The sequence below is a fragment of the Chenopodium album genome, chromosome 21 (assembly GCF_948465745.1).
Source record: "Chenopodium album chromosome 21, dcCheAlbu1.1, whole genome shotgun sequence".
NCBI classification, from domain to species: domain Eukaryota; kingdom Viridiplantae; phylum Streptophyta; class Magnoliopsida; order Caryophyllales; family Amaranthaceae; genus Chenopodium; species Chenopodium album.
In genome coordinates this window covers 16358986-16383673 of record NC_137854.1, presented here as the reverse complement: position 1 = coordinate 16383673, position 24688 = coordinate 16358986, and the positions used below count along the sequence as shown (strand labels likewise).

At 30.7% G+C, this 24688-nt stretch overlaps 1 protein-coding gene across 1 annotated transcript in view; it reads left to right on the top strand.

Moving 5' to 3' along the window:
* The first annotated feature begins 19199 nt into the window (after positions 1 to 19199).
* The window catches only part of LOC145601433 (ATP-dependent DNA helicase homolog RECG1, chloroplastic/mitochondrial-like), a 32952-nt gene continuing 27463 nt past the window's right edge, over positions 19200 to 24688 (top strand). Inside the window, exons 1-5 of the mRNA XM_081657452.1 lie at positions 19200 to 19478; positions 19571 to 19700; positions 20916 to 21455; positions 21598 to 21710; positions 22990 to 23221. Of these exons, the coding sequence (XP_081513578.1) occupies positions 19381 to 19478; positions 19571 to 19700; positions 20916 to 21455; positions 21598 to 21710; positions 22990 to 23221 (1113 nt within the window). The 5' untranslated portion in view covers positions 19200 to 19380. The remainder of the gene's footprint in view (positions 19479 to 19570; positions 19701 to 20915; positions 21456 to 21597; positions 21711 to 22989; positions 23222 to 24688) is intronic.

Sequence of the window (24688 nt, the reverse complement as noted above, 5' to 3'; positions counted from 1 at the left end):
TGGCAGCCTCTTCAGCAGGCGGAGCAACTTAGCGTTCTGAGCCTCGATCTTGCTTAACCTCTGGGCTGTCGGATCTGGTCCGTCGTCATCTTCTTGGTCGTCAGATTGCTCATCCTCATCCTCTTCTTCACCACCTATTTCCCCTCCGGAGTCCAAGTTCATCATGATAGGGATGTTTCCTGTGTTGCGACGGCGGCGAGGGATGTTGCTGTGGACGGAGTCCATTTCCATCCTGAGGGTCTCTGCGGTCTTCTGACTCTCCTCAGCGATCCTGGCGTTCTCTGCCTTCTGCTGCTCGAGCTCCTCTTGAGTCTTGCAGATCTGCTCCATGAGCTGGTTGATCGTCATGTTTTCTCCGGATGAACCCTTGGCAATGGAATGACCTGTTAAGAGAAAAAGATTCTTTTTTAGGATTTTTAAAAGACTATCTAGTCGTCGGCCCCACGGTGGGCGCCAAATTTCGCCTAAGGGCAACCTAAGGCTGGGACTTATGACGGCTAGAGTATTGACTATAGAAAACGTAAATAACAGCTATAAAGGACAAGGTGTTTTGTTGACGCAGAAAACCCAAATGCGGGAAAAACTACGGGTGGGTGCAAGACTACCGATTCACTATGAACTGATGATTACAATGTGTAAGAGAGCTTTGTATGCTAAGTAGAATGCAAGTAGGTTGTGTAGCTAATTGATACAATTTCTAGGCTATTTATACTGAAATGAATTAAGCTATTTAACCTAGCTAGAGAGCTGTTGGAGGCTGCTTAACGTCTTCCTTGAAATTCGGGAGTCGTTGCTTGTCTTGGTCTCGAGTCTATCCCTTTGTTGAAGATAATGCTTGAGGGAGATTCTGTTTGAAACGGAATGATAAAACTGATGGGTAAAGATGTCTTTGAGACTTAGTCAACCCGTATTTCTAGCGAGATCAGTTATGCTCTCTCCTTGTCATCCCTTTTTGATGTGCGATCTGTCAAGCGTCGGGACGTACCTCAAAAATTGACCATAACACTTATCTTATGCCCTGTTCTATTCACCTTAAAAAATAATATTAAGTAAAAATAATTTCAATTCAGTAAAAATAAGTTCAGTTCAGTAAAATTAATTTCAGTTCAGTAAAAATAATTTCAGTTCAGTAAAAATAAGTTCAATTCAGTAAAATTCAGTTTTCTTAAAGAAGAATTATAATAGAAAATCATTAAAAATAATTTCAGTTCAGCAAAAATAATTTCAGTTCAGTAAAAATAATTTAAGTTCAGCAAAAATAATTTCAGTTCAGTAAAAATAATTTCAGTTCAGCAAAATTAAGGTGAAGAGAACAGGGCCTTACATAAAAAAGGGTTTTTCTAAGTTATGCCCCCAAACTTCTTCGGTTTTTAAGCTGTGCCCATGCTTTTTCAAACGTCTAAGCGGTGCCCTCAACCTTACTAATTTTCATTAACAATAACCTTTGACGTTATCAATAACCTTTTTTTAATTATTTTATTTTTTGATTTTTAAATTTTTTTTAAAGTGTTAAACCAATCAAAATGAGACACATGTCAAATTAAAAACGCCACGACACCATTGTTGATGAAATAACTTAACTTTCGTTAAGGATATGGTTGTCAAAGGATATCAATAATATCATTAAAACTCAAGGGAGGGATTATCATTCTGCCATGTGTCACTCCTTTTGCCACGTGTCATCTTGCTTTAATTGACAAAGCACCACATAAGCGATTATATGTCAATGTGATAATCGTAGCAATATTCCCATGAGCTATTACTTGATTCATTTATTATTCACATTCACATAGTGAATAAAAATTAATAACACTCCATAATTGTTTCTAGCAAAATAATATTGTGTTTTCCTTGATTTACACTTAATAATTCATTGATCTTAATAAATTGCCCAAAATTTATTTATAATTTATTGTCCATAATTACATAATGGAAAAGCTAATTAATTTTCCTTATACTAATTAAGTTTGTAACTGAAAAAATAAAATCTGACATTATATCATTATTTCACCTTCATATGTAGTATTATTATTCTTGGTTATTTGTAGTTTTAACTTCAATCGGTCAATGGCATCACCAATTCTAACTTCATTAAATTATTTTATTTTCCCTTCAAATAAATGTTTAGAAAGTTATAACTCTTTCATATAAATAATCCATTGTATGTCAAACATGTCCTTACTAATCACCCCTCTATATTCCATAATTCCAATATAGAATAGAATATGTTAGCTTCCATTATTGGAGCCGAGAGAGATCATTAAGAATGGTTGATCTACTTTGTAGTATTTTGTGTGGGTGTTGTTATGGAGAGGAAGATTGGATATACATCACTAAAAGGATGGACGAAACAACCATGCAAAAGTGAAAAGGTAAACAATAATTATCATCGATTGTTGTTATCTTCTGTACATTCAACATAAATCAAGTGATGACAAGCAAGTATAGTTCGTTATGTTGTAGGATGAAGTTATTAACCTCTTTTGAATAAAGAGAGAGGATTATGCGGAAGAAGAAGAAGTGAGCATTATTTACAAATTAAGTCAGTGAAGTTGAAAAAAAATAGTATTAGCTGTACTATGTACATCGAATTATACATTAACACTTTTTTCCACTATTCTCCATTAAAAATGGGTCATCATAGGACCAAGATAAAGACATGGCCAAAACACCCAAACAGACACACAATCAGCAAAGCTAAATATATAAGCGTAATTAAACACACTAACATGCTTTCACCTATCAACACACTCTTACCTCAATGCACCTGTGTAATACCTCGTATTTTTATGTATTTTTATAAAGTTTTTAAGTATTAATAAAATGTATTGTTAAGGGCTCAAGTATTTTAATTAAATATTTTAAAGGGTTAAAATATTTTAAATATAAGGTTTTATAAAAGTAAAATATATTTTGGGCCAAACGTTTATTAATTATTGGGCAATGTAAATTATTCCTACATAATCTTATTGGAATAACCCATTCCAAAACCCATAACTTAAACCCTATCCCATAACTTAAGCCCACATTTTTATAAGCCCAATTTAACCCTACACTCTCTACTCTATAAATACCCCATGAATTCCCAAAAATTTCCCACACAAAAAGATTAGTCTTTTTTTCTTTCTCCTTTGTTTTATTAATTTGTGTAATTATAATTATTAATTTATGGGTTTTGATTTTATTGTTTGAAATTAATTTAATTAGTATCAAATTGTATTGTTGATGATTAAACTTTATAATTTCAGATTTAATAAATGTCATAATTTCCAGTTTTGTAAATTTTATAACCTAGGGTTTTTAATTATTGAAAATCATGATTTTAGGGTTTTATGAACAATTGATTTAGGGCTTTTATAGTAATGATGTTTTTAATTTTTGGTGATTATAACTACTAATTAGTTTAACTTTATTCCAGATTATCTTGAACACGTAAATTCGTATTTTAATTTTTAGATTTTCGTTCGTTAATATTAATCCCGTTTTAATCCCGACCAGGTTCTGAACTCATCCGATTTTGATAAAAAAAAAGTAATGTTCTCCATGTGGAAACAACGTTTTAAGGAAAAATCACTACCTTTGGTAGTGGGCACCACCTTCTCGTGGCCAAATTCAGCCTCTAAATATGATTTTCGGGGCAGTTTTTGATTTTTAACGAAGTTTTTTTTTTATTGCTTTAAATTTTATCCTTGAGTTTAAAGGGTAAGAGATAATTTAATGTTTCTATGGATAATTTAAGTATAAAGATGTATTTTTATGAAGTTTTAAAGGGTTTTTGATTAATTTAAAATGCTGGAATTTTATTTAAAGTAGTATAATTGTAATTTTAATAAAAGGGTGCGATTTCCTATTGAAAAGGAGTTTAATTAGGGGTTTTTAAATAATTTTCAGATTATTTAAAATAGTTTAAAGTGAGTTTAAGTTGCTGGAAATTGTGTATACAAGGGTAATTAATTTAGTGTTATTGTCCCTTTATGTAGGAGACTTGATTCGGGAATTGTTGTAGTGTTTTCGGCACTTTAAGGGCTTTATTGAGGTAAGTTCGCGTACTTAGCATATTTTGGTGATGTAGTATCATGCTAGGCTTGATTTAAATCAATTACAAGTAGTATCATGCTAAGGTTTATGTATGGAATTGTGGATTATTGGTGTTGGTGATTGAATTGTGAAGCATGAATTATTTGTGATGGCTTATGGATTGGAAAATTATATTTTGGCATGATTATATGGACTACATTTTTATTTATGGCATGTTGGAGTGCATGCATGTTTAATTAAACTACATGTTTAAGTTGGCTTGGAAAATTGGAAAGGAATTTTATTATGGTCCACATAATTTTTATTGATGCTTTAAGCATGAGGAAGGAGCTATATAAGTATCTATGTATACGAGGAATAAATTGTATGTTGGTGCCTTTGTGCAGTTAAGATGTTTTTAATACCGAGGGATAGGATTTTTGGCGCTTTATGCGTTTAAGGTGTCTTTGACACTGAGGTAGAATTAAAAAGGGTTCAACATTAAATATTATGTGGTCACTAAATATTCAAGAATTAAATTGGTATGTTTGTTGATTGAATAATTATTGATGATTGAATTGTTATGCTTTGAAAGTCATCACCAAGTCTAATAATGGCCTTGTTTGGCAATTGGCTGTTGGCTGCTGGCTGTTTAACTTGGCTTGTTTGACTGGCTGTTAGTATTGGCTGTTTGTAGTGGTTGTTTGACTATTTATTGTATGTAAACATGTTTGGTAAAATCAGCTGTTAGATATTGGTTGTAACTATGCAAAACAACCTTAAAGGGCATTATTATGTATTCTTATACATTTATTATCAGTATTATTAATTATTAATTACTAATACAAAATATTAACTACTAATTTATAATTACTTATTATTAATTATAAACTACTAGTTATTAAGTACTAATTACTAATTATTAAGCACTTAAAATTAATTACATATTACTAACAATTGTTAATTACTAGTTATTAATAATTAAGTACTAATAATTACTAATTACGGAGTACTAACTATTAATTTTTAAGTACTTATAACTACTAATTTACTAATTATTAAATAATAATTATTAATTACTAATAATAGATTATTAATTACTAATTATAAATTATTAATTACTAATTTTTTATTACTAACTACTAATTATAAATTATTAATTAATAAGTATTGATTATGAATTACTAATTATAAATTATTAACTATTGATTATTGATTATTAATTACTATTTATAAATTATTAATTACTAATTATTAATTACTGATTACTTATTATTAATTACTAATTACTAATTATTAATTATTAATAATTAATTATTAATTACTGATTATTAATTATTAATTATTAATTATAGATTATTAATTATTAATTATTAATTACTGATTATTAATTATCAATTATCAATTACTAATTACAAATTAATAATTAATTATTAATTAATTACCAATTATTAATTACTAATTATTGGTTGATAATTATTAATTATTAATTACTAATTATTGATTGATAATTATTAATTACTAATTATTAATTATTAATTATTACTTATTAATTATTAATTATTAATTATTAGTTATTAGTTATTAATTATTAATTATTAGTTATTAGTTATTAATTATTAATTATTAATTATTAATTATTAGTTATTAATTATTAGTTATTAATTATTAATTATTAATTATTAATTATTAATTATTAATTATTAATTATTAATTATTAATTATTAATTATTAATTATTAATTATTAATTATTAATTATTAATTATTAATTATTAATTATTAATTATTAATTATTAATTATTAATTATTAATTATTAATTATTAATTATTAATTATTAATTATTAATTATTAATTATTAATTATTAATTATTAATTATTAATTATTAATTATTAATTATTAATTATTAATTATTAATTATTAATTATTAATTATTAATTATTAATTATTAATTATTAATTATTAATTATTAATTATTAATTATTAATTATTAATTATTAATTATTAATTATTAATTATTAATTATTAATTATTAATTATTAATTATTAATTATTAATTATTAATTATTAATTATTAATTATTAATTATTAATTATTAATTATTAATTATTAATTATTAATTATTAATTATTAATTATTAATTATTAATTATTAATTATTAATTATTAATTATTAATTATTAATTATTAATTATTAATTATTAATTATTAATTATTAATTATTAATTATTAATTATTAATTATTAATTATTAATTATTAATTATTAATTATTAATTATTAATTATTAATTATTAATTATTAATTATTAATTATTAATTATTAATTATTAATTATTAATTATTAATTATTAATTATTAATTATTAATTATTAATTATTAATTATTAATTATTAATTATTAATTATTAATTATTAATTATTAATTATTAATTATTAATTATTAATTATTAATTATTAATTATTAATTATTAATTATTAATTATTAATTAATAATTAAGGATAAAAAGTAATTTGTTTAATGAAAAGCCAAAACCAAAAAGCTAGTAACACTAGCTTTTTGTTTTTGGCGGAAAAGCCGGCTTTTTCACCTAGCTGAAAAGCCATTTACCAAACAAGTATTTTGGCTGTTTGACCAAAAGAAAAAGCCAAAAGCCAAAAGCCAACCAAAAAGCCAACTAAAAGCCAATTACCAAACAAGGCCAATATGTAAATAACGTAAAGTGAAAGAGATTACGCACCAAAACTCTTGGAACGTATATACATTGAGTATAAACATATGGGGGGAGTTATGTGACTTTATATTTGATCATAACTTCTAACGGAGTATAGGACGCTGTACATTCCTTTTTATTATTATTATTATTATTATTATTATTATTATTATTATTATTATTATTATTATTATTATTATTATGCGCTAGAATTCCGCCACCTATGTGTGGTTTTGTCGCTGGCACGGTTAGCTCCCGTGTCAGTTAACCTCAATTTATTTGGGGGAGGTAGAGTTGGAACCGCGTTCGATGCGTAATCAATGCTAAATGAATTATTTAGTGTCTAGTTAATGTGACTTGTTGATTGTTGTGTGTGCTTGTAAACAGGTGCAATGAGGTAAGTGTGTGTTGATAGGTGAAAGCATGTTAGTGTGTTTAATTACACTTATGTACTCAGTTTTACTGATTGTGTGTGTTTGTGTGTTTGGCCATGTCTTTATCTTGGCCCTATGATGACCCATTTTTAATGGAGAGTAGTGGGGACAAGTAGAGAAAAACTTTTCAGGTATTGAAGCATATTCATGACTGAGCATGAGTGAAGAGCGAATCATGCTAGTTTCTATTAGTTGAGATGTAGTTTATTGATTTCAAATATTATATTATGTTATGCTTATGAGACTAACACAAAGGTTTTCATATTTTAATATGTTTTGATAAGGGCCTACAATGGTTCCAAGTTATAGGTTGATTTTATTTGACTTCGTTTGACTTTGGTTTTAACTTTACTTTCGTTTGGTTGACTTTTGAGTTGACTTGTTTTAACGATTTTTAATTTTAAGTCTTCCGCTGTGTATCTTTGATAGTTGCCTTAGCTGTAACACCCCAATAATTCTCCATTTTTCAAACCACTTACTTTAAATAAAATAGTGGAGAAATATTGACATGTTACCGCCACGTGTTAAAACGTTAAGGCTTTATCAAAGTATTGCAGCGGAAAAATCAAACTTAAGTCTTTAAAATAACACTGTTTAGAAAACGAATAAGCCAAAGCTTACAAATTGGAACCGTAGAGGCCCTTATTTAAGACCAAACCAATAATCAAAGTCCAAAACATAAATGAAATAGCAAAATATAAATAAGTTCAACACAAGAATCGAATACTCTCAACCACACCAAACCCTTGACAATGCGTATGTCAAATCCCGAACTTCACATCATCAAGATAACCTGTATGATACTGCTCCCCAATAATACAAGTGTAATAATTGGATCATCACAGGGTCATTGAAAGGTGAAGGCCATGACCAAAAGAAAGACACACACAAAAGCACGCAATCAGCATAGCTGAGTACATACAAGCTACAACGCACAAAACCTAACATGCTCAACTAATTAAAGTCAATAAATATACAATACGAATTCATTAATTAAGACTCCACACTTAGACAATTCAATTGACTCAACATACACACTAAACAGATCCAAACACTTGACTCTATATATTTAATCCAATTAATTTAATTTAGTTTGGAGTAAGCAATAGACGAGGTTGTCCAATCCACCAAATCATTTTGGTCCCAAATGACCATTTGAAATAAAAGTTTAGCGCGATGCAAGAATGGGCGCGACTCCATTCTCACAAAGTTAGTCTAGGATCCCATCTAACTTTCATTATAAAATAAAATGTAAATACCAAAAGAGAAGAGGACATGTTGATCAAACAAGCCTCGAAAAGCCACGGGCTACCACCGTGTACCCCAACCCATAATTGTCAATACTCTAGAAGTGCACGCTTTCCAGAGTTTTATTGCTCATCCATGTTTCACTTTACGTGATTACAATTTTAATTAATAGCCGACTCATTCAAGAAGACCATACATAACATTCATACATCAATTCACTTTTAATCTTATTTAGGACCATGGTGATCACAACACAAATTGACCTTTAATTCCATTAAACTTCCAAATTATCCAAAATTGTTGAACATAGTCAACCCACCTAGCCATTTCGGCTTAATAAACCACCTTTACTCAACATACTAACAAATCATGATTGAGTAATAAATAAATAAATAATAACATTGTGGAATAATTAATAAATTCATTCCACTTAAACCATTCAATTCCAATCCTTTAATAATCCAAATGTGGTTATCAAACCAATTCAATAAAATATGTTTGTATCAATATTCCATACAAACAATTAATCCAATATAATTCCACATACTTGCGTCCATAATTCCTTACAAGCATAATTAATTCACCAAAACATGCCTCATAACATAAATACATGAATTAATTAAATATATAACCAAACAATTTCCATCCAAGTGTTCTCTAATCATGAAACTAAGTTCATTCCTTTTGGTACCTAAACATGATACTACTTGCAACGAAGTAGACATGTACGTACCTCGTGTAAACAATTCTTTGTGCCACTTTTAATTAATTAAAAGTCTCCTAGAGAAAAATTACCTCCTAGAAAACAACCAATAATCACAAATTAATACTTACAAAAATTTCCAGCAATATAATTTACATTAAAAGTCCTTAAAACTTCGTTAAAAACATGTTTTTATGGTTAATTAATCATTAGAAATTGACTAGGAACAAAAGCCCCAAATTAATTAGTCATTAGAACCCTAAAATCCCAATTTGATTAAATTAAAATCCTAGGTTTATAAATTATAAAATCTAAAAATATATAACACAATTAAAATCTGAAATTATAGGTTTAAGCTATCAATAACATGATTTTGATACTAAAAATACAATCTTTATACTACAAAAAATCAAACCATAAACAAGATTAATTATTTTAAGCAAAGTAAGAAAAACAAAGGGGAGAGAGGAAGGAGGCAGCCATGGTGGGCCGCTGGTGGGTCGCCGGCGGCGGGCACCGGGCGGCGGTGTGGCAGCAGCAGGTGGAAGTTGGGGGTGGCAGCAATGGTGGTGAGTAGTGAGGGTTTCCTCACGTAGGAGAGGAGGAAAAAGAAAGAAAGAAAAGAAAGAAAAAAAAAAGAAAAAGAAAAAGGAAAGGAAAAGGAAAAGAAAAATAAAAACAAAAGAAATAAAATAAAGGAGAAAGTAAATTAGACTAACCTTTTGTGTGGGAAAAATTTTGGGGATGTATGGGGTATTTATAGGAGAGAGAGTGGTGTAGGGTTAGTTTTAAGATTGAGCCTCATAAAATTAATGTGCCAATTAGATAAATGAAATGGGCTAGCTTTGTTTAATATGTATAGCATAAATATTAGAGTGGACAATTAAAAATCCCTTTAGAACAAAATCAATCATCAACCCAAAAAAAAATTTAGAACTTTAAAACTTAAATCCCGGAAAAACACATATAAATATTATAAATAAAATAAAAATTCATTTATAATATATTTATAAATATGGGGGATTACATTAGCCGTTCTCACGGTGGCGGTAATGTCTTAGATATTCCCAAATCGTATTTTTTAAGAGTAAAATGGGTATTTAAAGGAAATGAATTTCTAGGGTGTTACAACCTGTTTACAAACACACACAACAACCAACAAGACTCTTCAACTAGACACTAAATAATTTATTTAGCATTGATCACGCATTGAACGGGTTTCCAACTCTACCTCCCCCAAATAAATTGAGGTTAACTGTGTCAGCACAAAACCACAAATAGGTGGCGGAATTCCAGCGCATAAAAATAATAAAAAGGAATATACAGCGTCCTGCACTCCATTAGAAGTTATGATCAAATATAAAGTCACATAACTCCCCCCATATGTTCATACTCAAGGTATATACGTTCCAAGATTTTTGGTGCGTAATTTCTTTCATTCTACGTTATTTACATATTATTAGACTTGGTGATGACTATCAAAGCATAATAATTCAATCAACAATAATTATTCAATCAAATAAACATACCAATTTAATTCTTGAATAAGTAGTGTCCACATAATATTTAATGTTGAACCCTTTTTAAATCTAGCTCAGTATCAAAGACAGCTTAAACGCATAAAGCGCCACAAATCCTATCCCTCGGTGTTAAAAGCACCTTAAGTGCACTAAGGCACCAACATACAATTTATTACTCGTGTAAATAGACACTTATATAGCTCCTTTCCCATGCTTATAGCATCAACAAAAATTATATGAACCATAAAAAATTCCTTTTCAATATTCCAAGCCAAATTAAACATGTAGTTTAGTTAAACATGCATTTAAACATGCCATAAATAAAAGTGTGGTCCATATAATCATGCCAAAACGTAATTTTCTAATCCATAAACCATCACAAATAAATCATGCTTCACAATTTAATCACCAACACCAATAATCCACAATTGCAAAAATAGACCTTAGCATGATACTACTTGTAATTGATTTAAATCAAGCCTAGCATGATACTACATCACCAAAATATGCTAAGTACGAGAACGTACCTCAATTAAGCCATTAAAATAACCGAGTACTCTACAACAATTCCCGAACCAAATCTCCTACATAAATGGACAATAATTCTAAATTAATTACCCTTGTATACACAATTTCCAGCAACTTAAACTCACTTTAAACTATTTAAAATAATCTGAAAATTATTTAAAACCCCCTAATTAAACTCCTTTTTAATGGGTAATCAAACCCTTTTATTAAAATCATAATTATACTACTTTAAATAAAATTCCAGCATTTTAAACTAATAAAAAAAACCCTTTAAAACTTCGTCAAAATACATCTTTATACTTAAATTATCTATAGAAACATTAAATTATCTCTTACCCTTTAAACTCAAGGATAAAATTTAAAGCATAAAAAAAACTTCGTTAAAAATAAAAAACTACCCGAAAATCATATTTAAAGGCTGAATTTGGCCACGAGAGGGTGGTGCACACTACCAAAGGTAGTGACTCTTTCTTAAAACGTTGTTTCCACATGGAAAACACTACTTTTTTTTTTAATCAAAATCGGATGAGTTCAGAACCTGGTCGGGATTAAAACTAGATTAATACTAAGAAATGGAAATCTAAAAATTAAAACACGAATTTACGTGTTCAAAATAATATGGAATTAAGTTAAACTAATCAGTAGTTATAATCACCAAAATTTCAAAACATCATTACTATAAAAGCCCTAAATCAATTGTTAATAAAAAATACTAAAATCATGATTCAATAATTAAAAACCCTAGGTTATAAAATTTACAAAATCTGAATATTATAAAGTTTAATCATCAAAAATACAATTAGATACTAATTAAATTAATTTCAAACAATAACACCAAAACCCATTAATCAATAATTATAATTACACGAATTAATTAAATAAAGGAGAAAGAAAATAAGAATAACCTTTTTGTGTGGGAAATTTTGGGGATTTTTATAGAGTAGAGTGTAAGGTTAAATTCGGGCTTATAAAAATGTGGGCTTAAGTTATGGGTTTTGGAATGGGTTATTCCAATAAGAGTGTGTAGGAAAAATTTACATTGCCCAATAATTAATAAACGTTTGACCCAAAATATAATTTACTTTTATGAAACCTTATATTTAAAATATTTAACCCTTTAAAATATTTAATTAAAATACTTGAGCCCTTAACAATACATTTTATTAATACTTAAATACTTTATAAAAATACATAAAAAATACGGGTATTACATATACATGTAGAAGAACTCCACAATATAACAATTTGCTTAACTCATTTTTTATTACATCAACACATGTAATGACCCGGGGAACGCCCGGGCCAACAACTAGTTGTTGATAAAAAATCGTGAGGTGGAGGGCGCAACTTATAACTTTGACAAAGCATGAGTACAACTTAAAAATTTAATAATTTGGGGGGTATAGCTTAGAAAAACCCAAATATATATATATATATATATATATATATATATATATATATATATATATATATATATATATATATATATATATATATATATATGTATAGGGTCGGGATCCGGTGAGAACCACCCTTTATGTGAGAACCACCACCAATGTGAGAACCAATACCAACCATTAGATTATATGAAATTCAACAGCTGAGATTAAAATACATAACCCACCCAAACCCAAACCCAACATCAACCATAACCTCTTTCTCTCTCCAGAAAAAATTACCCAGCTTATTTCTCTCTCTCCTAAGTTGAAGGTGGAACATCAATGGCTTGAAGCTTTAAGGATCAATACTTTCTCTCTCCTCTTGTTCACTTATACATAATTTTGGTAAGTAATTTTTGAATATCTTGCCCTTAGTTCTGGTTTTTCATTATAATTTTCGAATAGAATTATCTCAATTTAGTATTTTCATCAAAATTTTCGAATTTGATGTTCTAATTATCAAATTTTAGTGTTCTGGAAAATTTCGAATTTGAATGCTCTTATTTTGGTTATTTGAGTTTGACATTATGATTATTGCTAGATTTTTTGAGTTGAGAGTTCTTAATTTAGGATTTTCATTATCAAATTATCAATAATTGAGGTTTGTTCGTACTTTTAACTTTGAATTGCATGTTAATCTGAATGTTCAAAATATTTTGATTTTACATCTCTGAAAATTTTGGAATTGCATGTTAATTTTCGAATTGAATTACATGTTAATTTTCGAATTGCATTAATCGAATTGAATGTTTAATTGCATCAATTCTTTGATTGAATTGAATGAATTATTTAGGTTTGATTAATTTGATAGAGATTTTAGTGATTGTAATGATGTCAGATTAAACTTATGATAAAAAATGTTCTGAAATTTCCAATTGAATGCTCTTATTATGTTGTTAGTAGGTTTTTATTTTCAATTGAATGCTGTTATTATGTTCTTATTTTCAATCAAATTTAAAATGAGCAAATAAATTAAAATGAGCAAACCTAAATATGTATAATAGAACATTTAAAATGAGGTAACTACAATTAAAATGAGCAAATATTAATGACATTCACAAGTAATTCAAGGATCTATAAGTACTCTGTATACAGAATATGCACAACAATACATTTTTCTTTTCCAAATATAGGAGCAAAAATAATTAAAATGAGCAAATATAATCAAAATGAGCAAACATATTATGAGTTCCTTGGTCTACTTGCCTGCGTACAAGCCCCACCCCTTTCTTCTTGGTCTGTTTCCTGCACACTACACACCCTTCTTCCACTTCCCTGAACAAACCTATCCCCCCTGCACACTACAATTTTCTCCACTTCCTTGAACAAACCAATCCCCCCTTCTAATTTTAGATTCTAAAATTATTGTGTATGTATGTGTGTGTGTGTGTGTGTGTGTGTGTGTGTGTGAGAGAGTGTGAGTGAGTGTAACAGTGTGTTTGTGTGTGAGTGTGAGTATGAGTGTGAGTGAGTGTAAGAGTTTATGTATGTGGGCATTGAATTGCATGTTCATTTGACAAATGAGCATTGAATTATTTGCTCATTTGACAAATGAGCAAAGAATTGCATGCTTATTTCACAAATGAGCATTGAGTTATTTGCTTCTACGCACAAGCTCCACCCCCTTCTTCTTGGTCTGTTTCCTGCACACCAACCACACTCCCTTCTTCTACTTCCCTACACAAACCTATCAATCCTTCAAGGTGATAATTGAATACCACTTGGAACAACATGAGTGGTTAGGTTATATGTACAAGATAAGAGACAAGTGGATTTCGGCCTATTTCAGAGATGTGTTCCTTGGAGGAATAATGCGTACAACATCAAGATCCGAAAGTGAAAACAACTTTTTCTGCTCCTTTATCAATCCTCATGTGTCACTTGTTGAGTTTTACTTGAGATATGAAGCTGCAATTGATGCCCAGAGACACACTCAAGGTCAGAATGATAATGATTCAAAGCACAAATATCTTGAGTGCAAAACACCACTAGGGATAGAAAATTATGCCTCACATTTAAAATGAGGAAATAAATTTAAAATGAGCAAACCTAAATATGTGTTATAATATAGAAAAAAAAATAATGAGCAAACATAATTAAAATGAGCAATTTGAACATTCAGCGATCACAATGGTGATGTGAATGGTGTGTTGATTGCCTCAGGCTTTGTCAAGTTGTGTGAGGAATATGGTATTTACAATGCAAGAGTTTCTGGAGCAAAACCTCAGCTTGATGTTCGGTCAGCAGCTAGATGGGTACCTCCGCCTAGTAATGTAGTCAAGGTGAATGTTGATGCTCATATGATGAGTGGTGTAGGGGTGAGTTTGGGGGTGGTTATAAGGTATGCAGAGGGGGCTTTACTGCTTGTTGCTATAAAGAAGACCACCAATTGCTGGCAGCCGAATCAGGCAGAAGCTGCTGCTGCTAGATTTGGTGTGGAGTTGGCTGTGCGGATGGGCTACAATTGAGTGGTGTTGGAATGTGGTGCTATTGATGTAGTGCGTGCTGTCAAGAAGAAGGTCATTGGTGCTGCTCCTATTTTTTTGCTGTTTGATGATATTGTAAGGATGTCAAATGCTTTTATTTCTTTCGATTGCATTAATGTTAGAAGAGCGGGAAATACTTTGCTCATTTATCAAATGAGCAATAATTCTTTGTTCATTTTGTCAAATGAGCGAAAATTCCTTGTTCATTTATCAAATGAGCAAACAATTCTTTGCTCATTTATGAGATGAGCAAACAAATCTTTGCTCATTTATGAGATGAGCAAACAAATCTTTGCTCATTTATCAAATGAGCAACAATTCTTTGTTCATTTTTTCAAATGAGCAAACAATTCTTGTTCATTTATCAAATGATCAACATATGGTTAAAAATTTATAACATAGAAAAATAATTTAAAACATGTGATAAAACCTATTAGCTCAATTGGTAGAGCACTATGCAAATGCATAGGGGATGTAGGTTCAATTCCTACATAGGTTATCTCTATAAAAAAAAATTAATTAAAAAAAAAAAAAAAATCAAATTCGCACTAAATTATACGAGCAAAAAATTGGTTTGAAATGATTTATAATCATATAAACTTTGTTACAACTAAACTCTCATACAAACTTGTGTCTCAACAGTACATTAAATAAATGAACCTACGTGGGATTCGAACCCACATCTTTTGTGCATTTACACAATGCTCTACCCGTTGAGCTAGTAGGCTAATGTATTCAAAACACCAACAACAACAAAAATTATTTAAAAATGAAATGTGAAAGACTTACATTATATTTTCTTCAAACCTAAATCCCACTTTTGCAAACCCATGCCTCATCATTGCAACTCCACGATGCAAATGATCATCATCTGAAGACTTCCAGGGAATATTAAGCACAACATACTCTGAAGACTTCCAGGGAATATTAAGCACAACATACTCCATATACTTTATCTCTTTCGACAAAATGACACTTTGAATACTTCCTTCACCAACCATAAACACATGAAAATGCGCTTTTCTGAAAATTAACACATCAAATTAAAATAAGAATGAGCAAATAGTTAGTTGCTCATTTGTCAAATGAGCCAATACTTAATTGCTAATTTAACAAATGAGCAAGCACTTAGTTGCTCATTTGTTAAATGAGCAAATAGTTAGTTGCTCATTTGTAAAATGAGCAAATAATTAGTTGCTCATTTGTCAAATGAGCAAACATTTCTTTAATCAACAAGCATTTCTTTGCTCATTTGTGAAATGAGTAACCATTAGTTTGCTCATTTGTCAAATAAGCAAATAATTAGTTACTCATTTGTAAAATAAGCAAACGTTTCTTTGATCATTTGGGAAATGAGCAATCAATTTTTTGATCATTTGGGAAATGAGCAATCAATATTTTACTCATTTAACAAGTGAGCAAATAATTAGTTGCTCATTTGTCAAATGAGCAAATTAGTTGCTAATTTCACAAATGAGCAAAAACTTAGTTGCTCATTTGTGAAATGAGCAAATAGTTAGTTGCTCATTTGTCAAATGAGCAAACATTTCTTTAATCATTCATTAAATCAACAAGTATTTCTTTGCTCATATGTGAAATGAGCAATCAATTATTTGCTCACTTGATAAATGAGCAAATATTTCTTTACTCATTTATGAAGATGTTACATGTTCTGTGTCTGCAACACTCATACAGATGAAAGATCAATTATGATTTCAGCCACTTCTATCACTAATGAAACACAAATATGCATAGAGCAGCATTACCAAATCATGCTAGAGAACAGGTTAGCACTATATGCAAGCATCCCCAAAATTTAGTCCTAATTGACCAATTACCATGCAAGCATAGTAGGTAAGGTGTAGTATGTAATTGCTGGGGATTGGAAAATGATGATAGCAAGTAATTTCTATCTCATTTATCAAATGAGCAAGTAATTTCTTGCTCATTTAGCAAATAATCAAAAAGTTAATTGCTCATTTCTTAAATGAGCAAAGAATTACTTGCTCATTTGTGAAATGAGCAAACATTTCTTTGTTCATTTATGAAATGATCAAGTAATTCTTTAATCATTTGCTGTCTATAAGTCTGTTTGGCCACAAAGTGCAATTCAATCTTGCCCAAGCTTAGCTGAGTTACAAGTTAGTGATGACATAGACAAAAATCCAAAAACGTTAATCCGATTAAATTGATAGAACTCGTAGAAGGCTATGACTTCAAATCTTAAGTAATGGTGATAGAAAATGATGATTGTCAATTCCTCCTAGAGTCATTGTAACAACTCCAAGCTACCCTAAAATGGAAGATGACCTGAACATGAACAATACACTCTTCTATACCCATATTCTAATTATGTACGAAGTAAAACGGAACAAGGGCATAACAACAATTACAAGGGCTATATTGGTCCAATAAGCTTTCTTAAGCATGACATATAATTAATGAGGTGTTCGATCAGCAAACATCATAGGTAATAAAAAAAAAGAAAAAAAAAAAAAAGAAAAAAAAGAATATCCATAGCTAGTAAAATCATCTAACCTGTCTTAAAGCTTGATGTATAATATCATCAATTATAAACGGCCTTAGCATCCACATTTTGCAGTAGCTATCCAATTCATTGGTGGATGATTTTAGATTCATTAAGAACATAAGTTGCCATACTAAAATGAAAAGCAATATATAAAGACGAAGTTTGTAGTCCTATATAAAACATCACAAATATTCATCGATTATCAATCGACTAGCAATTTCTCTCTATTATCATCAATGTCATCCCTACAAGTTACGAGTACAAATTTACTTTCAATGTGGTTCATTAGACCTCACAATCTTACGCATAACATTTTTCAACTCCAACCAAAACAGCTTCATATCCAAGCACAAACTACCAAGGGCATAACAACAGTTACAAGGGCTATATTGGTCCAATAAGCTTTCTTATCAATTTTGACAGCCAAGTGGATAATAAACTTAACTTTATTGGATGAAAACATCTCATGGTGCTCAAATCTTGGGATACAGAACATGCTTCAGTAACAAGCTAGCAGACACTCTTTTACTGCCTACCCTCACAAAGCTACTCATGAATCCATATTACTGCTCCTGCTCTAGACTTAGTGATATGCTCGGGTTCTAGCTTATTATCTTAGCCTCATCTAATTAGTATCAACTGCAATTCATTAGCCTCATCTAATCGCTTGGTCTCGGAATCATGTACTAATGGGAACCGAATATTAAAAAATACAAACCTTATAACAGCAGTGAGTAAAACCAAACACTCATTTCATTCCTACTGTCTAGCCAAGTTATCACAGCCAACAAAACTGAATATCATACTTCTAGTAGCAAAAAGTATGTGAAATTACTCAAATAAAGCTAAACACAAAGTATTTTACTAAGCAACAAACAGAAAATGAGCAAGTAAATATAAAATGAAAAAATAAAAATAAAATGAGCAGAAACACATACATTGTATTTTTTTGAAGAACATTTGCATTTGCAGAATCCATAGCAATTACTTCTAGGTTTCAAAAAAAAAACAAAGAAAATGTAAGATAATTATTCAAATGAAGCAAAATTAAAACTAAAAGCAACTAATAATACTCAAATATAAATCGAATAGAAATCACCAGGAAAAAAATCGAACAGAAATTGAACCGAAAATCGGCAAAAAAATTGACGAAAACCTTAATCAATATAATGAAGATTTCAATTGACGAAAACCTTAAGTAATCAAACTAAAATCAACGAAAATCACCTTGACAAAGAATCAATGAAGTTTGAAGAAGAATTGATGAAGAATTAAAGCAAATACCAGTAAGAAAGGGAGTAGAGAAATTGAAGGAGGAGAGAGAAAATGGCGCATCGAATGAAGGAGGAGAGAGAAAACGCTGAAAAATTGATTTTGAAATTATGTTTGATTGGGATTAATTGTGGCCGTTGGATGTAATTGATCCAACGGTTATAATGAGTCCTCACATATAATATTGTCCTCACATAAGGGATGTGGTCTCATATGATCCCATTTATATATATATATATATATATATATATATATATATATATATATATATATATTTCGCTCCCGCATGCTCAAAACACACACACACAAAAAAAAATCCTTTTATCTAACGAACATCAGTTACACTTGAACTGAAGTTTGCACCAGAAACTTCTTTCATACTTCAATTTATACTCTTATTTATTCAAATTTTTCCAATGCTGTTTCAATCAACTTATTGTTTCATCACATTTCATTGCAAAATTTTGTCAATTTTCAATTGAATAACCTTCAAAATGATGTCTACTTTCAATTTCGCTGAAAATTGTTTGAGAGCTGCAATTGTTGCTGAAGCTGAAAGTGGTTATCGGACTATTTTGCGAAGAAAAATGAGGTTTTTTCCTTATAATTTATTTTTTTAATTTTTCAATTTTTTTTTTCAAGTTTTGAATTTGTGAAATTGAATTTATTGCTGAAATTATGCAGGTATAATCAGGTTTTGGTTTCGAAGATATCGAAATTTTGCTATCGATCAAAGCATAAAGTGGCGGGAAAGCTATTTGAGGAAGTAAATAATTATGGTGTTGGAAGAATTCCAGATTGCCCTAAGTATAAGGTTAATTCAATTATTATTTGCATTTGTTCGATTAATTGTTTCTTTTATATCTAATTTATACAACATAATTTACCTGCATTTTGTTATTATTATTAATTTGATAATCGAACAATTTAGGGATTATTGTTTGTGTTGAATAGCTTGTTCTTTAACGCTTTGTGTTGATATGTTTTTGAAAATGATTTTTGATATTAGAGTTTTAAAGAGCTTGTTGGCTGTTTGGTGTGCCGAATTTTTGAGTTTGCGTCTTTAGCGTATTAGCTCGAGTTTTTGTCAACTATAGAGGAGAATTGATGTGTGAGCATCCTTGGCCTCTCTTACTTAGATTGTTATTATAGTTTAGATTCGGCTTACACGTGTTTACCATTTACTTGAGTGGTTTTGTGTTTCAAGCAATAGATATTGCAAGTGCTGTATAATTTTGTTAAGGATGTATGTATAAACAAGGCTTACAAATGATTAAATGTCTAGCAATGTTAGATTAGGGCAGTATGACCATATGAGGGGTCGAATGTCGTTCTGAGGATAATTTGACTGCCTATTCTTAATTTATGTGGCTAGAGAAGAATGGTAGAATTTTCAGAAACAAGGTTCCTATTTTCGAGGTTTTGTAGAATGAGCAATTTATCTTCATGGCTACCGCCACTACTCTATGAGGTATTCTGAGTTGTTTTTACGTGGAAGGTCATATTACTCATATTGGCCCTTATACTATAGGCTTCCACTTGGATGATGATGTAAAAACACAAATGTTTAGTTTCGAGTGGAAACAGAGGGAGCACTTGTCAAACACTGTACGGGACTCTTTGATTTTGTTATTATTATTTTGTATAATATCTTTAGTTTTGGGGGATAAGAAGACCTTTATACAATCCAAAATTGGCTTAACTGCTAGGGATAGTGGTCAGTCTGGTCACTGGCATTGGGAGGCGGGGGAGTGAGAAGGGAGTCTTGGGTCAAAGTAGATGCCCACATTTGTCCTCTCGTATCATGAATTTGGAATCATGGTACTTAGGAGACCAACTTAATGGTTAGTAGAGCTTTCAGGAATAATTGTTCTTGTTGGCCATAACTTGTGCTTCTTATATGTAATACTGTATGTTACTTTCCTACAGAACTTTTTTTTTTTTTGTTTTTTTTGAAAGATAGTTTCCTACAATTTTGGTTGTGTATGTTATTTATGGGTATCTATTTTGTTCCATTTGCCCTTTACAGGTTTCCGTTATGCTGAGGTACAGTAACCTTGATGGTTTAGTAAATAAAAAAACTCACAAGGAATCAGGTTTGGTTCTTGAAGACAAGACAAATTCCTTTGACGTTTCCTTCACATGCAAAAAGTTTCCATCCATATGCATTGGAAGTTTACCCCGGGTGGAACTGTATGACGATTCAGCTTGGCATTCTCAAATGAAGACTTACTCTCCTGTATTAAGTTGTGAAGAATTTCAACCTCTCTTGACAGATGGGAAGTGGATGGTTCCAGAAACTCTTACAGAAGTGGGCCCACCTTTAAATTCTAGGCTTCCAGATAAGAGTTTCTCCAGTGAAGAAACTTCTTTGTCTTCATCATTCCAATCTCAGTCTGATGGTTTGGAAGATCAGCAACCAGCTTTCTCAAGTCCTATAGAATCTTTAGCTCCTGCTGTGCTTGAAAATGACAAGTTGGCTTGGTCGATTCTTGACAAACCTATTAGCTCTATAAAAGGATTGAGCAAAAGGCACTCACGTCAGCTAGAAGAATGTGATTTTCATACGGTGGGCATTCATTGGTTTTTAACAGGAAATATTTTCTGTTAGTTTCTCACATAATATGTTCTGCTAGTTTAGGATGATATGCTATTCACCATATCATACACATTTTTAACACGCTTCATAATTCACATTTTCTTCCATGTAGTTGCGCAAATTGTTACATCACTTTCCTCGGACCTATGCTGATCTTCAGAACTCACACATGGGAATTGAAGATGGCCAGTACTTGATATTTGTTGGGAGGATCACAACTTCCAGGTGTGTTTACTTTTCTCAATTTAGTCATAATTGGTGCTGTGGTTGGTTTTAAGGCAGACTTCAGTATTTGCTTCTAGGTTGCGGAATAACGGAATAATTCCTATACTAAAATTTTATTCAATGAAAAATTACTTATATTACAAAGACCTAGTTCATTTAAGTTTGGGAGTGATGTATACAGTGGCGGATCCAGGATTTTCGAACTGTTGAGTCACCATCAATAATTGATCACTTGTTTCAATCCAAATATATATATATATATATATATATATTTCACTGAAATGATTTCAATCCAAAAATAGGACATAAAAATCCATACTACAATAGTACTATTTATAAGCTTTGGGGAAAATATTAAAATTAGTTGCGCAAATATAGTATCAATAGAAACAAGAATTATTAAAAAATTATACGGAGTACACAAAAAAAAATAAAAAATAGTGAGATAACTTAAGAGACCTGTTATTAAATATAACAGGTCTCTTTAGTGAAAAAAGAAAGCAGCGCCAAATTCAATGTTAGCAGAAAAGAGACCGGTTATCTAGATAACCGGTCTCTTTGATATTTAAAAAAATTTGAAAAAGTGTTAACTCAGGTAGGCGGCAACAATAGCAGCAAAGAGACCGCCTATTTATAATATCTCTTTGATATTTAATCATTTTTTTTTTTAATGGTGAGTCACGTGAATCACCATGCACCTACATAGATCCGCTCCTGGATGTATAAATTCCCTAGTTCTTAACCTAGCCTAGTTTTATAATTAGTTTTCCTCGAGATCAATAAAAATCTCTCGTGGTGCACATAGCCAACATGTATAAGTGATAAATATATGTGTTCTTCATTGTTATTTTTGATAGAATATAAACATATTTCTAGGCCTCATTCATTAGCTTAAGCATTTGGTCGAGATGGGTTGTTAACATGGTATCAAGAGCCAGCGTGACACAAAAGTCACGGATTCAATCTTATCTACCCCTTCTGTCAAAGTGGAATATTAAGCGTAGGGTATGAGGAGCGCCCATGCTGCATCCACACTTCAAGCCCAACGGGCTCTCGTGTGAGGGGGCGTGATAGAGTATAAAACATATTTTTGCTCTTGAACCATCAACTTAAGCTTTTGGTTGAGTTGATCCTCTAACAATTTTAACATCCATTATAATAGAAATGATAGTAGAAATAATGGACTTATACTTCATAATTACAAAGAGTTAATGAGAAATTGATAGAAAGTACAGTAGAAATTTTTTTTAATGGGATCAGTATTGTTTCTGTGATGTAGGGCTGTGAAGGCCAGCTACTCCCTTTCGTTTTTGGAGGTGATTGTGCGTGGTGAGGTTGATCATATGTTGAATGACGAAGTTGAGCAAGGTGACACAAAAAATGAAGGAAAGAAGAGCATATATTTGCATTTGAAGAAATTCTTTCGTGGCCCTCGTTTCACTAGTCAAGGTTTTCTTTGGTGCCTAAAGAAAAAGCATAGAGAAGGTGATATTGTGTGTGTTAGTGGCAAGGTAAGGCACTGTGGCTCTCATTTTCAATCTTAGCTTGGTTTTGTATGTGCTTATTCCCGAAATCTTTTAAGTATTGGCTATTCTTTTGGATACTTCAGTATTTACTTCTCCGTGTTTCTCTTAACTCTGATTATCCTTGCTACTTTGAAGTTACTTAATATATTTCTGAACATTTCTTCATTTCTTATTTTTTGAATGCAATATGAAGAGACTTAGGGAACCCTTCTCTCAAGGGTGGCCCGGAATATGTGCATTTTTCTGTATAATTGTGTGTGCTGCATCTTTTTAAGCCTTATGAGATTCCTGTGAGCCTTTTTCTAGCGTGAGATGTCTCTCACTTTCAATGTGCTTCACTTCAAGACTTCAAGTTTTCTATTGAGAGCTATGCTTGAACATTTTGCCTCACAATTATGATTTCCTCATGTCACAATATTACGCGCACATCTTTATTAGGACACTTGACATGTGGGTACTCCCCCCTGTTCCCCAAAAGATTGGGCCATTGCAAATTTTTAGGTCATCCTCTGATAATTTAACCTGAAATCTCACCAGTCTATGAGAAGTATAGTAATGTTAGATCTTATTAGATTTTTTTCACAGTTTTAATAAGCTTAAAACGTGTGGTCGTATGGATATGGAGATATTAGTGATTATAGATGTGTCTTGCAGAAAATGGAATAATATGTTAGAGATGGAGTATAGAGGAAATATAGAGATGTCATTGTCGATGAGCAGCCCAACAATATAAGGTACATCTATGGAGGAGAGTGTTTCCTTATTTTGGGACATTTAGAATATGTTATGATCAATGTTATGAGTGCGTGGAACTATGTTTATGTGTCTTTTAGACAGGGTAGTGCACAAGAGATGAGTTATTCAATTGACGACAAAGTGCACTCTCCTTCCTATGCTATCGCAAATGTAAAAGTCAGGTTTAGCTTTGCTGTGGCCATTAGGCCAAACATTTGTTCTCTTTCACAATTCAAGAAAATGATTGTTAGTTTATTTGATCACTTTTGGTCATGAACTCATGATTGGATGCTTTAGATGTTGATTGTTAGCTGTTTGAATTGCTTTGGAGATTATAATATGATTATGGTATACTCGTTCTTCTAGGCCATGTGACTAATGTGCGATGATGAAAAATGACAAGTATGAATCATGATGTTATGAAATGATGGGATGGCATGGTTATGAGTACTAGAAAGAAAAGTTTTGTATCATCCGTTATTTCTCATGTATTAAATAGTAATTTAGGGGTTACTCATGGCTACTTCTATCATCTCTCTCCTTATCACTTAGCCACTTGGGTCTCAATATTCATGGCAAAGCCACTTGGGTCTCAATACTCGTTCTTATGATGGTGTGGCATGATTATGATAAAAAAAGAAAAGTATGAATCAATTATTATATTACATCCGTTATTTCTTATGTATTATTAGTTAGTAATTTGGGGGTTACTCATGG